At 39.4% G+C, this 23,489-nt stretch overlaps 2 protein-coding genes across 2 annotated transcripts; both read right to left on the bottom strand.

Annotated features, from left to right (window-relative positions):
* Positions 1-1,269: 1,269 nt before the first annotated feature.
* rab11fip4a (RAB11 family interacting protein 4 (class II) a) lies at positions 1,270-17,621 on the bottom strand. The gene is made up of 15 exons (XM_028024191.1): positions 17,320-17,621; positions 15,366-15,453; positions 14,241-14,329; positions 11,644-11,804; positions 11,404-11,571; positions 8,352-8,486; positions 7,900-7,935; positions 7,683-7,791; positions 7,296-7,399; positions 7,040-7,180; positions 6,577-6,658; positions 5,522-5,659; positions 4,558-4,704; positions 3,381-3,524; positions 1,270-3,296 (listed from the first exon to the last, which is right to left on the bottom strand). Exons 1-15 carry the CDS (start codon positions 17,470-17,472, stop codon positions 3,180-3,182), a joined length of 1,812 nt encoding a protein of 603 aa, XP_027879992.1. The 5' UTR covers positions 17,473-17,621; the 3' UTR covers positions 1,270-3,179.
* Positions 17,622-18,931: 1,310 nt separating this feature from the next.
* coil (coilin p80) lies at positions 18,932-23,265 on the bottom strand. The gene is made up of 7 exons (XM_028023050.1): positions 22,951-23,265; positions 21,546-22,428; positions 20,992-21,078; positions 20,534-20,581; positions 20,332-20,401; positions 19,161-19,249; positions 18,932-19,041 (listed from the first exon to the last, which is right to left on the bottom strand). The coding sequence occupies exons 1-7, from the start codon at positions 23,199-23,201 to the stop codon at positions 18,994-18,996; spliced, it is 1,476 nt and encodes a 491-aa protein (XP_027878851.1). The 5' UTR covers positions 23,202-23,265; the 3' UTR covers positions 18,932-18,993.
* Between the last annotated feature and the right edge of the window lie 224 nt (positions 23,266-23,489).

The raw sequence follows: 23,489 nt of genomic DNA on the forward strand, positions 1-23,489 counted from the left end.
CAGTCTAACATACTGGAAAGAAATACTTCACAGTTTCTCTGAGGGCTGTTTGGATATTGTGGTAAAGTATTCAAATGTTTTAGATGGTCTTTAAAGCACTGAATGGGAGAGAGGATTACTGGTCAGATATGAATCACGTAGACCCTTCAGGTCATCTGAGACAAGTGAGCAGAAACTGCATTTAGTTTCTATCCTGCTCCGTTTGACAACATGCTCTCTGAAAACCTGAGATGGGAAGAAATAGTTGGTCAGTTTAAATCAGAAAAGGAAGCATTAATGTTTACTGCAATTATTCCATTGTTTTGTGTTTTCAGTGAAAAGCTGAAACCAGACATGTACAAAATCAAAAGTTTACATCCAGTATGATTACTATCTCTTCAAACAATGAAGGAAACCCCAGATCATGATGTCATCATGGCTTGGGGAACTTCTGATAGGTTAACTGACACATTTGAGTTAACTGCAGGTTCCCCTGTGGATGTGTGTTAAGGCCAAATCTGGAGCACACTGGTTCCTAGTGTGACAGCATGGGAAGGTAATGCAATCAACCAAGATATCAGGAAGATAATTACAGAGCTGCAGAGATCTGGTTCATCCTGGGGAGCAATTTACCGATGCTTGAAGGTACTGAGTTTATGTGCTCGAACAACTATATGTTCAGTGTCCCAGAGGGGAACAGGTTCTGGTCCAAAATGTGAGGCGTTACACCAGAACAAAAGCCAAAGCTGTTGTGAAGATGCTGCAGAGTGATTATTCCCAGTGAAACCCATGTTGTCCTGTCAACATGGGTTGAAAAGCTGCTCTGGAAGGAAAAAGTTTTTATTTCAAAAGAAACATAAATAAGCCAGACTGCAGTTTGCAGATGCACACACAAACAAAAACCTTCACTTTTGGAGGCATGTCCTGTATTGTCTCTGTGGTACATTAAGAGTTTTTAATCTGTCTGACATCTATTCCTTTGTTTTCCTGTAAAGCACTCTGAATTATCCTGTGTATGATTGGAGCCAAACAAATAAACATGCCTTGCACTAAAGGTTTGTCTTTTTAAAAGCCTAACCTTTCAAGTCTATCACCATCTAGATGTCCTATGAATAAAACAAGGGACAGTGTCTTCTAAATATGGCATCTTTTCATGTTATGTCTCTGATTACATGCAGATCGTTGAAGAATTGTGTAGTGTTAACTGGATATGGCTAAAGTCTAACTCTTGTACTGGTCAGGAAATGTACACTGGAGCTTTGAACCTTAATAAGGACAAATCACAAGAGCTGACTTGCCAAACCAAAGCAAGTGGATTTTATTTACACAAGTAAGCAAAAACACAAAATGAACACATGTGAATTGTGACAGGTGATATCCAACAGGTTTAATATACTTATTAAATGTAAAAGTATGCTGTACATCAATCTACATATTTTGTGTCAAAAAACAAAAACAGTTTGAGCAAATGGAGCGACTCACAGAAACAGTGCAACTGGATCTGCAAGACACTTAGAATACATACATGAAAAGTATAATGGCAAAGTGCAGCAACATTAAATAAAGATTATAACAGAGACTATTCAATCTAAGGCCAAACAACTTTTGACATAACTGCCATTTTCTATGTTTTACAACTGAATACAAGAAGTGAAAAAGAAGAAATCACCAAGTTACTGCAACACAATAATACTTGTATTTGTTAAAGGATGTAGAGCTTTTTTTCTGCAGGTTAATAACTGCATTCCTCACTCACAACTGTGGACCGCTTTAACATGTTTACATAGTTGTTCAAAGTGACAAAGTGAGCATAAGTTTGAAAGTGATCTGAGTACAATATCTTATTAACATTGGTTAAGGAGAGAATATTTACAACATAAATCTAAGAAGTGGTTTACTGTGTGTTAGACCAGGTCAGTATGCTTAGGCTGGACACAATGAGTGAATGGTGTTAAATGTTGCTGTTTCTTTGTTTCATTTATTGTTTCCTATAGGAACTGCAGAGTTCCTGTAAGAAATAACATCTGTAGTTGGTGAAAAACCTGGGTGACTAAAATGTGCTGAATGTGCTTGATTTCCCCTAAAATATTTCTTTTCATTTCATCGTTTAAGTGGATCCGCATTTATTTGCTAGCAGTTTTTTTAAACTCCTTGCCAGGCAGGTGAGAACCTACAAAGTAAGGGGAGCAGAATGGGACAAACTCTTCTTTAGTCTTAGAAACACAAACAACTAGAAACGCAAGGTAAAGCTTTAGGATAACATTTCACTCTCCAGCTCACTGTCAGCTAAAACCTTGATCATAGTACAAACATGTGACAAATATGTCACAATCTAATTCCAGACATTCAGGCTTTAAGAGATGAGCAAGCTGTTCAGCTTATATAAGGTACTTCAGATATTTGTTGTTTTCTCTCTCAATCAGTGAAACAATTTGGCACACCATTTTTAATATTGGCACCTGGAAGACCTGGAATTACTCTTAGGCTCATATGCCATGAGCATAAGAAATGAATGTTACACAGAGCATATATCATATACCTTGTAAACCTTCGGGTGTGTTCAAACAGACACACTAAAATATTAGGAGAGAAATGAAACCACAGATGGAGGCAGTGCCTGAGGAAACCCTGAAATGCTCCTTACTCTAAACACGTCCTTTAAGTTTAGATTTAATCCCAGTTGAACCGTCTACATGATGGAGTCAGGAATATTTCTCTCTGAATATACACCAAATACTCTACATTACCTCCTGCCTAAACTGATTGAAACTGTGGCTAAAGGCAGCCAGTGTTGTAAAGACGTTGCTGATGTGGCATACCGCACGGCTGGTGTTTTAACTAACTGACTACTCTATTTTACTTTTTTTTAATTCTATTTATTCATATTTTACTGTATTTTGGGTTACTTGGACAAAATTATTTCCTTGTGAGATCAATAAAATGATCTTGAAAGAATGTGTTAAACAGTCCTGACTTTTAGCATGATTTGTTTATGTCAACATTTGGGTGAAGCGTATGAGCTAAAAAAGTTCAAACATTTTTTTTTTGGAAAAAAAAAAAAAAAAAGACAAAGACTGGAAAGGTAAAAAAAAACCTGTTCAAGTCCATTCAGTGTTTGAAGCCTTTCATTCAAACATTCAGACATATAGACACTGGTGCCATGTCTAATTACCACTACTACACTAAAACAAATGTAAAGTTTACTGCTTAATCTCTAGGATGGAAGGATTGTGATCAAGAATGGCCAGAATGATTTTGTCCATATATTGTCTCAGACGCAGGTTGATCTCTTCCTGTTCTTTCAGAGCGTCGACAAGCTGTAAGAGGAACAAGAGGAAGAAAGTTCAAATGATTCAGTTCTAACAAACAACAAAAAGAAGCGCTCCATCCATCAGCCTGACCTCGTCTCTCGAAGCATTGTCGATCTCAGCAGCGAGGCACTGCGCCTTGGTGTGGCAGGAAAACAAGTTCTTTGCTTCATACAAACTCAGACTCAGAATCTGAGCGTTGAGATCGTCGTTCTGGTCTCTGAGCTTAAAGTTCTCCTGAAAGAGTTCAGGGACAACAACAGCGTTTCAGCAACAGTGGGTGAAGGTTAGAATCAAACCTCACTGCAAGGAAATACGTGAGAGCAAAGATTCAAACATCTGATGAGTAAAAAATTGTTTTTCGCTAAAGACTTTATGCTTTTAATCTAAGGCGTCCTCACTGATTCTGATGCAAATAGAATCAGTGACTCTTTATGGCTGATAATAAACACTGTGTTACTGCAGCAGTGGGCTGTCAGCAGGATCATTCTGAGAAATATTTACAGATGATTCACTTTTTAGTGGAGTCATTTCTGATCTGAAACACCTCAACACTGGATTGTTTTTATGTTGCCATGAAACCTGAAGCAAAGAGCGACAAAAACATTCCTATTTAAATGTACCTTTCATTGTACAAACGTACAGAACCTTTTATATATGAATATTGGTTTTAATTATTTATAAATGTTTTGTCTTTTCATTAATGTTTGTTTTTAATCCAATTTTAACTTTGTGATTTAAAAGAAATGTACTCACTACAAAAACACTGATTAACTTAACAGACACAATTAATGTCACAACAAACAGTTTATTACATAATAAATTAAATTTCCATTGTGATGATTGATATTTTTTGTGTGCAATTTTGTTCACAGAAACTCTAAAATCCATTTTATTTATGGTTTCAGTTGTGTTTGGTTTCTGTGTCCTTTATATTTATTGATTTAGGTTGTGTTGTTTTATTTTGGATAGTTAAAACGTCTTTCATTTCCAGTGTGGCGTGTTTTGAACAAAATGAAAGTTTCTTAGTCTCTGAGATTGTGGACTTGCATTATAATGCTACTATCAACATATAACTTGGAAATGGTCTCAAAGCAACATTATCGTTTATCGAGATCATTTGTGGGACATTTTATCATCCCGTAAAATTTGTTAACATGACAGGCCTTTGACATAATATGAAATCAGTGAAAGTGGATTAAAATGTGACTTAACATCACAAAGACACAGGATTTTTCTCAACAAGCCGGAGTGTTTTCTGTTCATTGACCTGCTTCAGTCTCCTGACTTCATGTTCCATTTCACTCTCTCTGGTCTTGGCGTTATACTCTGACAGGCCTTTGCCTTTCCCAGGATGTTCCATTTCCAACTTGAACAGCTGCAGATGCTCCAGCTCCCGGCGCAGATCATCAATCAACTGCAAACAGAAGATACAAAATATTTGATAAAATTTTTTTTTTTTTTTTGTAGATTCATTTGAGTTAGTTCAGTTAAAAATACATTACTTAAACCAGAGAGAATTAATAACCCTAAACATCCGTGTTTTTTGAAATAGTTATTAGAGGGTGATGGTGTGGATGAGAGGAGGTCCTGATATGTGCAGGTGAGTCACAGGAGGGTGAAGTTCTGTTTTTCTGGGTGCAGGAGAAAAATAAAATACATTAAAGATCTGCTGTTGTTGTATCAACCTTCCAGACCTCTCCGGTCTTCTAGTTCTGGTTTTGTTCTGCATCACTGAGTTCCTTTAAATCTAGACTAAAAACCTTGGATTTGTTCCTGGGGACTGGGAAGCATCTCACTGTTCTGGAGGAGATAGTCTTGTCCAAACACATAATACTGCCTTCTAGATGTAGCTGGGTCCTTGTTACGCTTGAGTTTAATCCATTTCATATTTTATAAGAATCCTGAAGTTCCTCCTTCTCTCTCTCCTTTCTGTACTCTCATCTGATTCTGGGGTCACAATTAAGGTGTTATTTAGCCTTGCAGCTAAATCAGCTGCTCTGGGTTGTAAAATAAAGTTACATTATGATAGCTATGCATCATGACAACTTTGCAAAAGCAAAAATGTAGCAGCAAAAATCTCTCCAGCTGCATAATATCCAAATCAGAACAAAGAATCTTTATCAAAAGCAATGTTTCAACCAGACAAACTAAACAGGAAAAGCTTTAAGGAGAACAAGTCACAAGAACGGAGACAGATCTACTTCAACAATAAGAGAGAACGACGGCCTCACCTCCTGCATGGCCTCTTTTTCTTTCTGAAACGCGTGGCGGTTGTGCCAGAGCTTATCCATGATCTTTCTGTACAGGTCCACCTCATCCTTCAGCCTCAGACTGGTGTCCTCCAGTTTGTCTGTCATCCTTTGCTTTTCCTGCAGAGTGAACAGGAAGACTAAGTCAGGAAGACTGAATGTGACAGAGAAAACACTACTATTTACCTGAACCTTAAAATTGAAGCAAAAAGCATGTTTCACAGGGACGGTGTTCTTTTCTTGGTAAATCCTGTGAAAATAGATCTGATGTATAACAGAGCTGCAGTTTTATTCTGAGAAGTAGTTGCTATAATGAGCTCAGCAGATGCACAGGTCCACCAGGTGTTTACTAATTGTTGCTGGCTAGTCTGAAGGAGCTGAGTGGGAGAGTTGTAGGGGAGGCCTGCTCTGTGAGGCAGAAGCTCAGAAACTTGGAGCTGCAGCTCTGAGGAGGAGCTGCGTCTTCAAGGCGGAGATAGAGCCACCCAGGTGTTTAACACAGCTAAATGGTTGCCATGGAGATTAAAGGATTTCTCAAACATGAATGACAGAATCAAGGCAACACTCCAGGTATGTTTTTGATGAGGGAATAACTCTTTGGTTAATATTCATATTATCCTTCTCTTCAATTTGTCATGACTCACATCAGACACTAACCGCATCTGTCAAAACACAAACGCTCAGAGTGATGGAGGCAAAGGTGAAAGAGAGGAGAGAAGAAAATAGACATAGACGGCAACTGATATCACCCACGCAAGATCTTCTAATATCATGCATCCTTAATAAGAACATGAACTCTCAGATACAGAAACAAACATGCATGTGACATTCACTAGAAGAGATAAGATCAGAGCAGATTAATTGTAAGCAAGATGTCAGGAGTGCAGCATAACTAAAAGCGCTATTCAAGTTATCTGCTGAAAATTCTTGTTATTTTTTTCATTTTGCAATACTGTATATATCACAATGGTAGAAAAATGGCAACATCAGTTTTTTTCAGTGTCCTGCAGCCCAGGCCTGTCCTCAGTTTGACTCACCTGGTCCAGCTTCTCAGACTGAGACTTGAGTCTGCTCACATTTACGCTCATGTCTCCATTCTCCTCTTCTAACTGCTGGACCCTGTGCACAAGTTTGCATAGAAATTAAAATCACTCATTTTAGTTTGGGCATACTGTCCCTTTCGCACTGAGCCCATTCAATAGACTGGTTATTAATAAGGACAAATAAATATGTTTATTATTCATGTGTTTTTGCAATTCAAAATGTGAAGCAAAAACTAAATAAAAAGCATAAATTTGAAACATAAAATATTTTTTGGCCTTCATGTAAAAACTCTATATGTGATGGAAACTACTACTGTCCATCTCTACAGTGAAACAGTAGAGGCAGCATCATGATGTGGGGATGTGGGGGACTCAAAATGAATGTTTGAGTCAGTCTGACAATAATTCATGTTTTAGACTGTGCTGAAGTCTCCTCTGCAGCGTGCTTGTAGGTTACCGGCAACAGAGCAGATCTATCTCTGTGTTTCTGTCTCTCTCCATCTTGCTGTAAGCCTCACGGTGGCGCTTCATCTCCTCCCCCAGCGTCTCTGCTGCCTTTGTCTCAGCATCCTTCACCTGCTCTTCCAGCTCATGCACCCTGAGAGGCAAACCGTTGCATACTGACCGAACATGTATAACATAAAACTAGATCTGTGAGTTAAGATGAGTCACAGGAGCTAAAAACTCCAGCATGCACTGGATGTTTCTCCCACCTGTGGACCAGGTGGGTGTTCTCGTGTTTGAGTTTAGACTTTAGGTCACTGTTGGCCAAACTGTCACTCTCCAACTCAGTCACCTTCTTCTCCAGATAACTGACCTGAGTGACAAAAGCAGAGGAATCACAATCCATGTTACTTATTCAGTCAAATATCAAGGATGTTCTGCATACCATTAGTGTATGTGCCATGTGACATAGATGGAAATATTAATAATAAACTAAGTATTCATAAAGTAGAATTGGCCAGAATTGGTAAAATAACTTCCTTAGAACACAGTGTCTTATAATTGCATATGAGGAAATCTAAAATCTAACTTCATTTGTGTGTGTGTGTGTGTGTGTGTGGGCGCGTGTGGGGTGGGGTGGGCGTGTGTGTGTGTACTTTGTCTGTGATGTCGAGGTCACAGGAGTCGATGCTGTCTGTGAACAGGTCCTCTGTGCTGCTGCCCTGACTGGAGCCAAAAACTCCGAGGTTGGCCTGGAACAGCTGACTGCAGAGACACCAAGACAAAAATACCTGATCACTCATTACACAGAGAACACTGCTACATCTCACATCTGCAACAAAAAGGTAAGGTTAGCTCCTCAGGGTCACTCACCGTCCAAACGCTGTGCTGGAGATCTTCTTGTTAGGACTGAAACACAAAGCAGAATGTGAGTCAAGCTAACCATGACAGGTTTTAAATGACCTGCTTTAAAAAAGAGAATAATGCTGCTCTGACAAATACAACCACTCTAGTCTTTATGTTTGTCTTATAATGATTATTCTGCAGTCAACAATTTATGTTTCAATTCCCTTACGATGTGAGTTTAGCAAGTACTGCTAAACCTGGTACCTGGTCTGAAATTAGTTGCCGTAGGTCCAAGTCTGGCTTAATTTAGAGCAATAAATGCATAACATGGGTTTAGTGTCGATGGCTTCACATCCCCTCCAGTAAATCTGTGATGATAATGCTGAGTCAGCAGTCAGGGTGTTATGGTAGTGGTTCTGGTTAAAAGTAAATCTACAATCAAAGGTGCGAGTGCAATGCAATTTTCTATTTTCGTCTACCTGTTTGCCTTGAGGTTTCGAAGACGAGCCTCCAGGTCATTGAGAAGATTCACTTTCTTGCAGCACTGAGAACAGTAGATGTCGAGCAGATCGCTGTTGTACAGCTGCTGCATCTTCTGAGGAGTATGACCAGCACTGTGTTTGGAAAAACAAGATCAACACGTAACACAGGACCAATAAACCAGACAAAACCTTCCGTAGATACCAACAAAACAAACCAAACAGTCATTTTTACTCAAAAAAGAGAGAAAGAGATGAAGAAAGTAAAAGTAAAACTAAAGGTAAAAGTAACAGAAAGGAGGCTCTAATTAGGCTCTAATCTCCATTAAAATATGCACAAAACTTTGTTTACATTATGCTGATGTCACAAATGCATAATTCTGCAATTCCTGTGATTCTATCAAAAAGGACATGCAATTAAAATCACACGTGAATACTGTCAAGAAAATCCGAGCTCATCCCACTTCCCCATGCTGGAGATTTTAGTTTAACAGTAATAATAAATAAAATTATCTTTAAAATGAATCACTCAAGTGACATCTAGGCCCAACAGTAGACTTAAGTGTCAATAAAATAAATCTAGTTGTGTGTGTTGTTTTTGTCTCATGCAAACTTTGCTTTAATTCTACTTTTTTCTATCTAATCATAAGAAATCATAGTCAGTCAGAGAGAGTCATTAAACAGGAAAAGCAGGTTTCCTGGAAAAAGAGGAAGTTTCCAGCCTGCAGATTTATAAAAATAGCTGAGACTATTTTAAAGCATGAAAGTTTTAAAAAATTAAATCTAAACATTTTGAGTAATTTGATAAGATTCAAAGTAAAATACTTATATTAATATTGATTTACTTGTAATAATACTTACACTTATATTTGTGGGAACTACAAGAAAAACAAGTAACTGTAACTTTAGTAGTAAATAATTAGAATCATGGATTATTCTTGGTTTCTTTTCAGAAAAACATCTGTAATAACTCACATTAAGATTATAATAAGAGTAACTAATAAGTTATGGTTATAAAATTATAAATGAATGCTAAATCAGAGAAGCTAAAGAAAATAAATGTGATATAAATGTGATTTTGACATTGAACTTGAAATGGTGTAAAAGGTTGTAAAACTGCAATTAAACATCACTGATATGTTGGAGGTAGATGGTAGGTGAAAGGTGACAGGAAGGGAAAAAGGGGAACTAACAGGAGAGCAGAGATGATCAGCACCTTATTTGGACATAGGAGGTTGAGCAACCCTGAGACATTGGCACAGACATCATGACATGATGTCTCTTAAGACAGTGACGGATATGAGATCATCTGTCTAAGCAGACAGATGAACCCTATATAAGGTGGGTGCAAAAGAGGAACCTTTCGTTGGATCCTCCGGGCAGCTTCGAGCCAAGATCGAGATGGACAAAGAACTCTGCAGCTGAAGAAGAGCCGGGGCCACGGAGCCGGAGACTGTCCTGCACATGGAGACCAACCCGTCAGGCCCACAATCTGTGGCTTCGAATCGCACTTCTCTCATCGGCTGGGTTCTGACCCCAAAGACAAAGATGAAGACAAAGACAAGGAAGAAGAACTGGTGCCTTTTTTCCTGCCAGCACCAAGTCCTGTGTGACCTCAGCATCCATGCGGAGAGGAGGCTCATCAGACCTGCGGAGATCCTGGCCTTCATCGATCAACATCTTCCTCCTGTTGCAACACCTTCTTCATCATCAAGCCAGGTCTGGGGTTCGAAACGCCAAACTCCGTCCGTCTCGCTCTAAGGTTCCCTGTTTTAGTTCTCAGTATCAGCAGTAGAGAAAGATAGACTAGATGATTGATTTTACTTATTTGATTATTTCTGCTACTGAATTAAGCTGTACTGACCCTTGCAAAAATGCCTTACTAATAAAATATTTAGCATAAAGAAAATCTAAAAGATGTTGTGGACATTCAGTTAATGAGTCACCTTAAAGTTCTTTGATGGTTGTAAAATAGCTGTGATGTTTGATTCTGGAGAGGAAGAGGTGGAAAATGTTTTTAGGTTGCTGGTAGCCCATATTTAAAACATCATCCTTGGGACTCGACCGAGTCACTAAAACCTACCTGGTTCAATAACAAATGCAAGTTGCAAAATAGAGAACGAGCGACCGTTAACAGGTGTGCTCTGTGAAACTAGTTGGCTGTAGGCTGCTCAGTCTGGCTAATTCACAGGGGGAAGAAGGGTGGGACACCTGGATGTAGGCCGTCAGATAACCAGGCGAATCGTTTCTCGAAACCAGCTTAAACAGAGTTTACTTCAGTTCTGGACAGGGTAAATCCCAGCAGATTTAGGAAACTCAACGTACCCGTTAGACGGAGAGCTGGTAGCACATCTCCCCTCTCAGAAGAGGAAGTACGAGAGTGAGAGAGTAGAGACAGAAAGGAGGGGGGGGGGGTGTTGCGCAACAACAATACGTTTGTTCACGTGATAAGTCATTTAAAAACAAGCTGTGCCATCATCCTCCAACTACTTCCTGCCATCTTCAGATGCACCAGTGGTAACATCTGGTTGTTGGTCATGTGACTCATATGATAATAAAAGTGTTTCCTTTGGAGTTTTGCAAGATTAACCAATTTTGATAAGGCTAAAAACCACCTCATCCTAGCGTCAAAACGTTTTATAAAAAAAAACAAAGGTTTTTTTTTAAATTGCCACGTTTCCATTTAGCAAATTTATTTTTGAAAAGTTAAATTGCGCAATTATATGGTCAATGGAAATGACTAAAAGAAAGAAACAAAAAGAGATGTAGGTAGACATTTAGAGGAAAACTGAATTTACTTATTACAACATCTGGGGAGCTGCTTGGTGCTCATTCAGGCTGAAGGTGTTAAAAGTGACTTGCACCTTCTTCTCTTGAATCTGCTCTGTGCTTCAGCATCACAGCATCTGCTTCACAACTTTTCAACAGTTCCAGAAGGAATGTTCTGGAATGTTCAGTCCTTTTTAGCTTCCATTCTAACAAATGTGTTCATAATTATTTTAAACCAAATTAAAGATTGTGATTTGTTTGTATTTCCAGACAAAATCCAAACCTGGAAGGCAGTGAGGAACCCAGGTCAGAGAAGCCATTGGTCCTGCTGTCGTCTTCAGGGCAAGGGCTGCTGGGGCTGAAGTCCACATCCACCCCCTCACCATAGTCCTCAAACTGCTCCTCTCTGGGGACGGCAGGGGCCAACGCCGATCCAGTCACGTGTCTGTGGCTGCAGAGCAACAGCTCCAGTCAGGACACGCTTTGCTAAGTTCCAAACGGTCACTTGTTATTTGGAACTGACCTGTCCTGTGATGTCTCTTGGGAGTCAGAGCTGTGGGTGTTTTCAGCAACGCTGTCCATGTCACACTCTGCCTCAGCTCCACGCCTCACGTTGTACATGCTGCATTCTGGGTAAGATCGCCTACATGTGATGATAGGAGGGCCGAGCTGCACCTCACCATTCTGCAAACATACAGAATTAAATATATTGTTATGTCAAAATAACAGCAATAATATTAGTAGGTGAGGTTTTTTCTTTAGTTTTGTTTTATTTCATTTCTATAACATAATTGCAGATCATATAGTTTACATGGAACTGAGAGGATTTAGATCATAATGATTATAAAGATTTTTATGATAATAAATTAGAATTAATATTTGCAAAGATAGCAGTGCAATACAATACCACAGCTTATGTATAATATAGACTCAAGATTCCAAGTGATGAAATTATGGATTTGTGGTCTGCGAGTATGGGGAGTATAAATGTACAAAATTGATCTTTCTTAAATGAATCAAACTGAATTTGTCCGTATGTTAACAGTTTTCGACTGGACCCATTTATTTTGTTTACTTGGTGACCTGACACACCTGAATTAAAATACTATTTCAGCATCTTCTTTCTTTCAGTGGTCTGAGTCTGTTAAATGACAGAGACTACAGTTTGTTGTGGTGGTTCGTGGATCTGTAAGGTGAGGCTGATGGAAATGGCTGGAAGCTGTTGATGGTTTATGGATTTTCGACTCATCTGCCATAACCTGCCGCAGTTCGGCCTAATCAACAGGATTAATTGACAATACCCATTTATTCCAGAAAAAACTGACTTAAAGCTGACTTCACTTCAAATTGGATCAAAGTTGATGATGACGCTGTAGTTCTAGTTATTGTTTGGCTATGACAACATCACTATATTCATTTGATGAGTTATTAATCTGTTGGTTTATCAGACAGGGTAGCATGGACTATGCCCCAGATACAAACATTAATAATACATGCATCTGTCTGGGCTCACTCTGCTGAAGGCCACGCCTAATCTAATGCAACAAAGGACTTTCATATTTATAACTGGTTACTTTGGGTTTTATTTAACTATTATAAGGCCATGTTTGTTTTTTTAAGAAAATGCTGGACAGTTTTCACTACCGGACTGCTTTCTAGTCATTAATGCATATTTTGTTTGTGATGAAAAGGTGTGTGGCACATAAAGAACTATAAAATCCTGGAAATGCTCTATTTTAATATTTACAAAATGCATTAGAAATCCATCTAATATTAGAATAAATATAGTAAATTAGCCAGAAAAATCTGTTCTGCAGGATAGTTAGAGATTATTAGAGAAAGTGGAGCGACATAACTGAAGGCAAACTTCCATAATGCCAATGCTTTTTAGGTTACTGGCTATACTTTAGCTTTGCATTTCTCATTAGCCAATATGAGCATTATATACATGTCCCAGAGCAGAGACTGGTATTGTCTTAACAACAAAGCTGGAGGTCAGAGTTAGGCTCAGATATTGTCAATAATTTTATTTGTAGTGGTTATTTAACACCAGTTCATCTGGACAGAGCATCCAAAAAGCTTTCAGTGGTTGAATCACATGTCTAAGGTCTAAATTCAGCCATGTTTGTTTAAAATATGAGAAGCTAAGTGAAAGATTCAGAGATCACATTTCTAAATATGTCTGAGAAAAGAACTCTTAGAAAACATTTTGGTGAGCCTGGTAGTCATTTATATGGTGATTCTCCATCCATCCATCCATTTTCCGTTCACCCTTGTCCCTAATGGGGTCGGGAGGGTTGCTGGTGCCCATCTCCAGCTACGTTCCGGGCGAGAGGCGGGGTACACCCTGGACAGGGCGCCAGTCCGCCGCAGGGCTATGGTGATTCTCTTCAAAACAAATCAAGTCATGTGAGCGCTGTGAAACGTCTTTGGTTAAAATGTGTGGATTTTGCATGTTTCCTGCATAATGTTAGAGGGATAGGGATTTCCAACAATCTGACAGAAAATTCAATTTCTTCATTAAAATGTTTGCATCTCATCAGCACACTCAGGTACGACTTGACAACACGCATCTCTTTAGTTTCACACCCAATTTAATCACTGGAAGTGAATATACATTTTAAATCTAATATTTACTCACTATTACCAATAAAAAGTTCCAGATGCAAACCAAATACACTCATTTATTCATTCATGCCAACATTTACAACACTTGAACAATTGTTGCATCACTTTGTTAGAGGATCTTTGTCAGAACAAGGCTACACCTCCGTCTCTCTCACTTGTCCTCCTGTTGCTAAGCAACTGTGTAGCTGAGCTGAACTCTTGCAGGGCTGAGCAACTGTCACACCACAGCGAAAACATTATGTTTTAAAGTCAATCCACATTAACTCTATCTTTTAAGAGTCAGATAGACGTTGGTGTTCAAACATACTCCTAACACAACAGCAGCAGTCTGATACGGGCCAACATTGTACCGAACCGTCATGATGAAGAACGGGCCGATGCTCTAGTTGATGTGTTTGAAGGACAAGCAGAACCTCTCTGGATAAAGCCTTTCATTTCTGTGTCCCACAGCTGTGTTTTCTTACGTTTGGACCATTAGCACAAAGGCTTTACCTGATAAACGTAGCCGTTGTCTGTCACTGACTGGTGCTGGGATGTCTGACTCCGAGGGATAACCGCCATCTTTAATATCTCCTCAAAACCTGCAGCAGCAACGGAAGGATAGAAGAGGAACGAGTTGGAGATAAAGGAATTACTTTTCAGAAATGTAAGAAGAGGTAATAGTGTAAATACAATAGACTGTACAGCTTAATGTACACACACCTGATGGCAAGACTGCATTCCTTTAGTATAATTATTTCAATTTAAGGCAACAATCTGAAGTCCAAATCCCATTTCTATGGACCCTGTGCAACATTTAGGATTCCACACAAACTGAACTTGAGCACCAAAATTCAATTAAGCCAAATAATCCAGACCCTGACGCTGGAGAGCGACTCTCCATCCACATGTTAGATGATCAGTATCATGTCTTCTTATAGAATATTGAATAGAATTACTTTATTCATCCCAGCAGGGAAATTATTTCGCAGTTACAGCAGCATAGAGACAAGACACACAACAACCACCACTGAGTAGCAATTGTAGACAAAATAAAAATAAAAATAAAATATAACATGCTGTCAATATAAATGCTGTTAGATCCACACCAGATGTAACGGGCCAAGATCTTTGAGATTCCCGTTCCGTTTGGCAGTAACTCAGCTGAATGACCAGGTTACTGAGGTTAATCATCATTTATTTATGATTTCAAATAGAGCCAGGTTGGTCTGAATAATGTTTTCCCCCTTAATAAATGAAGCAATTATTTAAAACCTGCTCTGTATTTTTCTTTCTCTGGTATTCTAATCTATTTTATGATCTTAAATTGCCTAATATACTACTGCCAACAGAAGGTGATTGTATTGCCTTCTGCAGAATGACATGACGATGTCTAGCTCTAAATCTGTGGCTAGGTCAGACGCTCCAGAGCTCACACAGGTTTTCTGTTCCCTACTTTGTTCCCAGGACAACAAGTATGTATGTGGGATGAACAACCACAGGTCAAAACAGGGCAGTGCTGTTGTGTTTTACAGTCTCTGACTGTCTTCCTTGGTACTTGGTACTTATTATCTATTGATAAATAATAAATACAGATGGAAGTCATTCGAGTACCATCAGTGACAGAAGTGGTCTTACCTTTGATAGCGAACACTGCATGGCAGAACTCTTTGAAGTTGATTTTGCCGTGAGCATTGGGACACAGGTGCTTAGTCAGCTTTTTGACCTGCAACAGCAGACAGGTTCATTTTTCTGTAAATGGAAATAGCGGTTCACATTTCGATTGAACGCATGATGATCAAAATCTATCACCAAAACCTGACAACCTTAATGCTTTCATGAGTCGATATAGACATGCTGCTGAGCGATGTGTCTCTGTCTCTCAGCTAATTTAAAGGTTGCTAAGTAAAAACTGAATCTTAAAGGTAAATGTATGACAGCAATAATTAAAACTCAGGTGTTTTGTATGCAAGTACAGCAACATCCATTATGAGGTTTCTCATAAAATTTGCTTAACTCAAGCTGTCATCTAAGAACGCTCACACAACATGGCTGTATGTAAAAGCTTTCATACACAACTCTGTCACCTGACATACATTTGATCAAATATCTGTATAAATTTCTCTGTTATGTCACTTTTTATTTTTATTTGTTTTACTTACAAAAAGCAAATTAAGGGAAAGAGAATAAGCTAATCTCCTAAAGATTAACAGGTAACATACATGTGATGCATGACCTTGAAATATTAAAATGCAATACAATAAAATACAATATAACAAACACCCCAGATCTGACCTTTCATAAACATTTCATCATTTTCATCAAGGATTTTTTAAAAATGCTGTCCCTAAGACTATAACTGATAAGATTACCTGCAGATGATGTTTTAAAGCTTGGAAAAACAGCTGACACCTTGAAATTGGGTCTCTGTCTCTTTAAGAAGCTCCTGCTCTTTCTCACACTGGCCCTTCAGCGCTGTTCTTAAGAGCATTGCACTGAGAAGTCAAATGTATAATGAGCTCAGCAGGCTAACAGTTCCACCAGGTATTTGCTAATTGCTGCTGCTGCCGCTAGTCTGGAGGAGCTGCATGTGGTTGTGGTGATCTGTGAGGTGGAAGTTCGGCTGAGGACTGCAACTCTGATGAGGAGCTTTGTGGAAATAGTCAGTGCTTTGTGAGAGGAAGCATTTGGTTCCCATTCAACGATTCCTCAAACATGCATGAAGGAATCAAAGCAACTCTCCAGGCATGTTTTTGATGAGGGAATAACATTATACCATGACATAATATTTAAACTTTCTATGACTTCTGAAATGTGTAAAATATGGCAGAATCTACTGCAGAGCTTAGAATGTGACATTTTCCATATGTCATGAAATATAACAGAACCAGGTCATTAATTAGATCTGCAGGGTTTCAACAGTTTAATATTCAACTGCTTTTCTCTTGAAACCTGAAATACATACCTAGGAAATGTTTGAACAATTCTATAAACTAACATTGCCTTTGACCTCATGGTAGTACTAAGTACAATCTGTTGGAGTCGGGTTTGTTGTAACAGTAAGAAAAAGAGCAAAGTAATAGAATATAAATTGTATTATACTCAGATTCAGAGGGCTGGCTGCATATAATTCATTCATAATGCTAATAGTGTCATTGTTTGTTATAGTGATAAGGTGACACGTGATAAAAAAATAGGACCGAATACTGGGAACCCTGCAGAGATTACATGGAGTGTGATTAATTAGACCCTAACCCTGATTAATACAGTCCAGGATCCTCAGACTCCTTCATATCTGTGGTCAACAGAACATCATTTTATTCCATTTTTTATGGACAGAGGACAAATGACCAGGCATCGAGGTCGTGGTGGTGCTGGAAGTAGTCCTAGAAAATCTTCCTGATGCTAGAAGCTCTCCAGCAGCACCTGTCAAGGTTTAACGCAGGCTGTCCAGATACCAAGCTCTGGACTCCATTATTCTCCGACTAGCCACAGAGAAAATGTTGGGATGCTTTTTAAGGTAATAATATTTGTTAGCGAGTCTTTTATCCTCCACTAACCCACCTTGTCTCTTCCATTCTCCTCTGCTCACCTCGTCTCCTTGACCGAACTGAAGCCCAAGGTCCATCAAGTGCTCCACCCGGATGAAGCCGTCAGCATCCTCGTCACAGACATCAAAAACCTCCTTCAGCCGCTTCAGAAACTGCAGCAGCGGGTCCTGGTCGGGGAGACCCTGCCGCTCCATTGTTGGCGGCTCTCTGACGATGGTTTCAAATGTCAGGTTTAACTGAAGAGAGTCGCTTTGTCGGTCGCCATCGTCCTTCCAGTCCTCAGCTCCGCCGGACTGACTGGCGCTGCCACTGCTGCCTGTGACGTCAGCCGCATCGAATGCTCGAAAGACGCGAGAAGATCCGGAAAAGCACGAGGACTCACGATCTGAACAGAAGGGATTCTGTCGCCGATGAGCTGCCTAGCAACAACCCAGATGTATCAGCATCCGCCTTCGTCTGTGGTGTGAAACGGAGTGGCTGGCTATTTTTTAGAAGTATCAGTTCTGAATATCATCGGACAAAAAAAAAAAAAGAGTTCATCGTGTTGTTTTATATTTTATACGTAAACACAGGTCACTGCCATTAACTTTACTAATATGTATCACTTAGAATAAAAATAACATCCTACCACTCGATAATATAAAACAAAACAAAAAAAGTTTAAACATCTTGGTTCTATCACGTGACGAAATTAATTTAAAAGCAAAAACGGGATAAAACTGGTATGATTTTGAAAATGTTGTCCTCCATAATGTTTTGATAAACTACAGTACACAGAATTAAAAACTGCTAATTCAACTATTTTAAATAACAGTTTTTGAAAGGAAAAATCTCAATTTAATTAAAAAATACTTTATTAATCCCAGAGGGAAATTAAATGTAACATATATTTCCTCAGTTGTTGTGGATGATGATTTGAGAATGAGATTAGCCTGATGATGTTTTACCTCACCAGTGGGTTATATGGCAAATATGTCAAATTGTTTTTAACACTAAGAATATTAAAAACATCAGGTAATTTGTTCAAGCCCTTAGAGTAAAACAATACATATTCAGTGCAAAGAACATTGGTGACAAATTAGATTCTGTTCTGTTCACTGGAAGAGCATCAGGGCTGATCTTCCTCCAAGGCAGGCCTTGTACAGGTTTATGGTCAAGAAAAGGGCCATCAGTACTCCTGCAGACCACCCACATCCTGGACACAAACTGTTTAGACTTTTACCGTCAGGTGGCGTTATGGAGTATTATTTGCAAAAACTAGCTGCTGCAGAGGCAGTTTCTCTCTGCCTCTGCTTGGCGTGGAAAATAAAACAGGACACGAGAAATAAAGACAAACTGCAATATACTCTCCTAAACCCTAATATTCAATTCATGAAGTAAAACAAGTTTTAAAATGTCAAACATCAAGGATGTCCTTGAAGAATACTTAACGTGTCCAGGTCGATACCATGCATACTGTACCAAATCAACCTTCCCGTGTTCCTTTACTGTCAACACAGATCATATATAGATATCTACCAGAAATGAAAAACTAACAATATAATCAGAACTCAGGATGCAAGATTTCATTCTAAAAATTTTATAGAAAACAATGAGTTGTAGCACCAATATACAAAAATAAAATCCATCCAGAAAAGAACAAATCCCAATAAATTAACTTTAATAAAAGCAAATTTATTTAGTCTAATAAACAAAGTGAATGTAAGTTTTCATGTTTAAATGATGAGTCTTGGCTCCAGCAGAGAGTCCCAACGTTCCATAACCTGCAGGAGAGACGCAGTAGAATAAAGATTTTATTCAAGACACATGCTCAAAGGTTTATCTAACAAACTTTGCTGACAGTCACTGAAATATAATGAAGTCTACAAAACAAGCAGCTTACTGAGGATCCCCTCTGTATGGCGTACTCCACTCTTTCTGAGCCGTCTGGATTCTGATAGACCAGGTCAAACTTGCCTGGTTCAGCAGGAGCTGGAGGGAAGCACACCAGAAATGAGAGGAACTGAACACAGGACATGAACGGGGCTGAGATAATATGAAGTTAGATTACAGTAAGTTTTTTTTATAATGACGGAGTCATGTTCTATAAATTGCAGCTTTTTCTTTTGGCTTTAGCCTCTTTTTTTTTCAGAAATAATGTAATAATGTTGTGCATTCTGTAATAAATGATTGCAAACCACTGATTGTCTTCATCCTAAACAATATACTTATAAAAGTCATATTGCAGATCCTACGCATTTATTACATGATGCACCACATATTACATTATCATTTTTAAAAATAGCTACCCCTGCATTTTGTAAAAATCAGCACAAAATATAATAATATTACAGAAAGTATCACAAAGTGCATTACATAATGCTGTTTTTAACTATGTTTAATTACATTTTGAAGCCTGATTTTGTTACATTATTACATATTGCCATGTTATTACATAATGTGGCATTTCAGGCCCATTTGCTTTGAAGAAAGAAACCTTTTATTTTGTGACTGACTTAAATTCAGCCAACAGAGCGAGACTCGATTCTGAGTGGGAACAGAACTAAACTCACATTGTAAAGCCGGAGTATTCCTCATTCCATTCCATTACACAAACCTTATTCCATAAGGTTTGTGTAATTAATAAAGCATTCAGAATGAACCCCACTTGATTTAAATCATAGGCCAAAAGTTTCAAAAGTGAAATGTTTGGTTGCAGTACAAAGCAACAAATGGATATACATATCTGTTAATATCAGCCACGTTTTATTTAATCAAACCAATATGTTAAAAAATGTCTAATATGGGCCAATTCTGATGTTAGTGCTGATATATCGTGCATCCCTAACATGTTGTGCTGCAACATGTTTCTGCAACATGTCATTTCACTGCCATCACCTCATAATTCTGAGATAAATCAAATAATAAACACTTGATATGTTCCCTCCTGACTAATACAATAAAATATGTTCTAAACTAAAGTGAAGGAGTTTTATTATTGTTTATGTTAATTTAGTTTTATACACCGATAAAAAACAAAACAACAACAACAACAACAAAAAAACAGTTCCTACCTTGCGAGGCATTAAGAAGTTCCAGCTCAATCTGGTTGGTTGTCGGGTCAAAGTTGATAATCTTTCCCTCCTGATGTACATGTAGACAGACATGTAGAAGGTTTGAGGAATAAGGAATTCACTACAACAAGCTTGGACGTTTTATTCAGCTACACTGTTAGGTTATGAGAACAATGACTTCATCAATGCTGACTCTCCTCACCTTATATTCAGATACTTCTGGTGTGTAGTTCTCTGTTAGCTCCAGCAACTGTACATGAATGAAAGGATGGAGAAGGTGAAGAGAAATATGCAAGAATGATTTTCCCCTTTATTGAACATTGTAGCTTTCTCCTGTGAAGGTAGGGGCGTTCACAGACCTTTACTGAAGGGTCTCTGATAAAATCCTGAGCTAGATTTCACAGTGTAAAAAAAATTATATATATAAATATATATATATATATTCATTCTCTGGTTGTTTGCGTGATGCTTGATGTGAAACAATAAAACAACTAAATGGTTTTACCCATAACAGTTGTATTTAAAAAGAAAACCACCATGAGAAAGTCAAACTAATCAAACACTTTTGCCTTTTCCATTTTTTTGTTTGCAGAGCAAAGAACATTTATCTCCATGTGATGATCAGTCCTGATTAATTATCATTTGTTCAACCAAACTGACCTTGAAGGCGATGCTCCGGCCCACCTGGGGCGGGGCAGCCAGCAGCGGCATGGAGCTGTAGTCCTTCGGGATGGGTTCTGCTTCATTCTACTCAGAGAGACTTGAAGTTATTGTCGAGCCATATATTATTAACACCAGATACCTTAATGGCAACATGCACACATGCATCTGTGTCTAAACTGTTGAGACTAACATAAAGCTGATAGAGTAGTAACTGTTTCCTAAGCCTGTCCAACTACCTTCAGCTTTACAGACTAAACAAACTAGAACGTTGGTTCTTCATCACTTTCTCTCTTCTTTTACTAAAGTCTACATCAGAGGATTTATTAAAAATGATTTTATCTAAACTTTTACTTCAAAATAAAACGCTGATGACCGACACACTTCAAATTCTGCACTGCTTGTGTTGGTCCAATAAAGTATATTAAAGTTAGTAGCCATAGATCTGTGAAAGACGTAAGTTATGATGATAAAAGCCTGAATTCCAGTGACAGCACTGCTGTCCTGATCCACACAAACGCAGCAAACATCTGCAGGCACATCTGGAGACTCACCTGCAGAACAATAGACTTGTTGCTCAGAGAGTCAGTCTGGTATGAGGGCTCCTTTGTGCCATTCCCGAATCGCTCCATGTCACTTTGACCTCTGACCCCAGGGCACTCTCCAAGATCCCCTTTGGCCCACTTCCTGTCCCGGCCCCTACCGAGGCCCCTCCAGGCCCCCGGGCCGGGGATGTTCAGGAGAGGCTGCTGCGGCCAGCGGATAACCAGCTGGATCTCTTCTTCACTGTCTCGGTTGAGCGGAGGCTGCTCTATGCTGGACGCCTGGTTCTGGTTCTGAGCTGCAGCCTTGCTGGTGTCGGGGTGTAAAGCTTTGGATCCGACTGGGACTTTTAAAGTATCGGCCTCATCCGAGGAGGAGCCCGTTTGTGAAGACGCAGATGAGGAAGGAGGCCGAGATTTTTCGGGGCTGGGTTTCTGGTTTCCCTTTGAAGCAGCAGGAGAGGCGCTGGTTTTCTTGGCTACTTTTTGATGACAAGCTTTACCTCCATTCCTGCTGGGGCCTGATGAAGGGACAGTCTGTGTTTTCACCTTCCCTGCTGGGGTCTTGTCAGGGCTGGAGGGCATGTGTGAGGCCACATTAGCTGTAGCTTCAGAGACAGCAGGATGGCTTCTGTCCACTGACTTCACTGTCCTCTTCTTCTTCTTCTTTTTTGCAGCCATCTTTATTTCTAACATCTTATTCCCATTACCACCTTTAGCTAAATCTGACCAATCTGCCGTGCCGTCCTCCAGCTCGTTTCTCTTCTTCTTCTTCTTCTTGTGTTCTGCGCTCGGTCCCTCTGCGGTGTCTCTCTGTCTCTTCTTGCAGGACACAGCAGCCGTCTCTGGACAGCTGCTGTGTCCATTCACCTGAGCCAGACATTCCACCTTCACCCTGATCACAGAAACACACAAATGTTTTTAAATGGTCACAGAGTCCTGTGTCCTCACAGAGCTAGGAAAATTATTAATATCTTTTAAAACTTTTGATAACAATAATTACTGATTATTGATATATGAATTACTGATAAACCGGAGCGTGAGGATCGATGAAAAATAAGTACAGAGCAATTCTGGTAGAAAACAGTTGGAGACTGCAAAAAATCTCTAAGAAACTATAATGAATGGCCCGGGACAATATCAGCCTATCTGGTTCTAACTTCACAAAATACGAAAAAGTTCAAGTTATGAATAATTTAGAAAGGAACAGAAATTCCCTTGCTGTGAGAAACGGTGTTTAGCTCAGTTCAGCTCAGAGAATCAAAGATCCAAATTCCAGATGAGAAGAATGCCATTTTCAAATCAGCTCCATCTCTGGAGAGCAGGTTGTCATGGTGATTTGTTTCTAATCGTACCAACACGATGCTGACCAGACTGAGCTCTGTCTCGCCCAGTGACACCTGAACTGAACGCGCACCTGACGTTGTCGTTGTCCCGCACCACGTAGATGCTCTCCGTGTGCGGCAGGTAGCAGTCCTCTATGAACAGGCTCAGGATGCTGCTGCGGCTGAACTCAAACTTCTCCCGGATGACGCTCTCCAGGTCGGCCACCACGCGGCACGTGTTCAGGTCCACGAGCAGCCAGCACATGCGGCACCCCACGACGGCCGGGGGCGGGTAGTCAAAAAACAAGCGGAGGCGAATAAACTTGTTGCCGTGCGCAGCCATGACGCCAAAACATTCTATTCATGCGCTCCCTGGCTAACTCAACCACAACGTCCGCTTGAGCCTTTCAAAATAAGGCTCCACCTCTCACATACTGCCCCTTAGAGGCCGGGAGGTGGTAATAGTCACCTATTACCACCTCTTCCAGTGAACTGCATTCTGCTTTCAGCTGTTTACAGAACACTGTAACTAACTTTTTGAACACATTTTTATGTGTCGTGATGTGAAGTGGTGAATAGTATGCACTTGTATGCGGGAAATTTACAGGAAAATAATAAAATAATAATAATA

The sequence above is a fragment of the Xiphophorus couchianus genome, chromosome 7, assembly GCF_001444195.1.
Source record: "Xiphophorus couchianus chromosome 7, X_couchianus-1.0, whole genome shotgun sequence".
Classification (NCBI taxonomy): domain Eukaryota; kingdom Metazoa; phylum Chordata; class Actinopteri; order Cyprinodontiformes; family Poeciliidae; genus Xiphophorus; species Xiphophorus couchianus.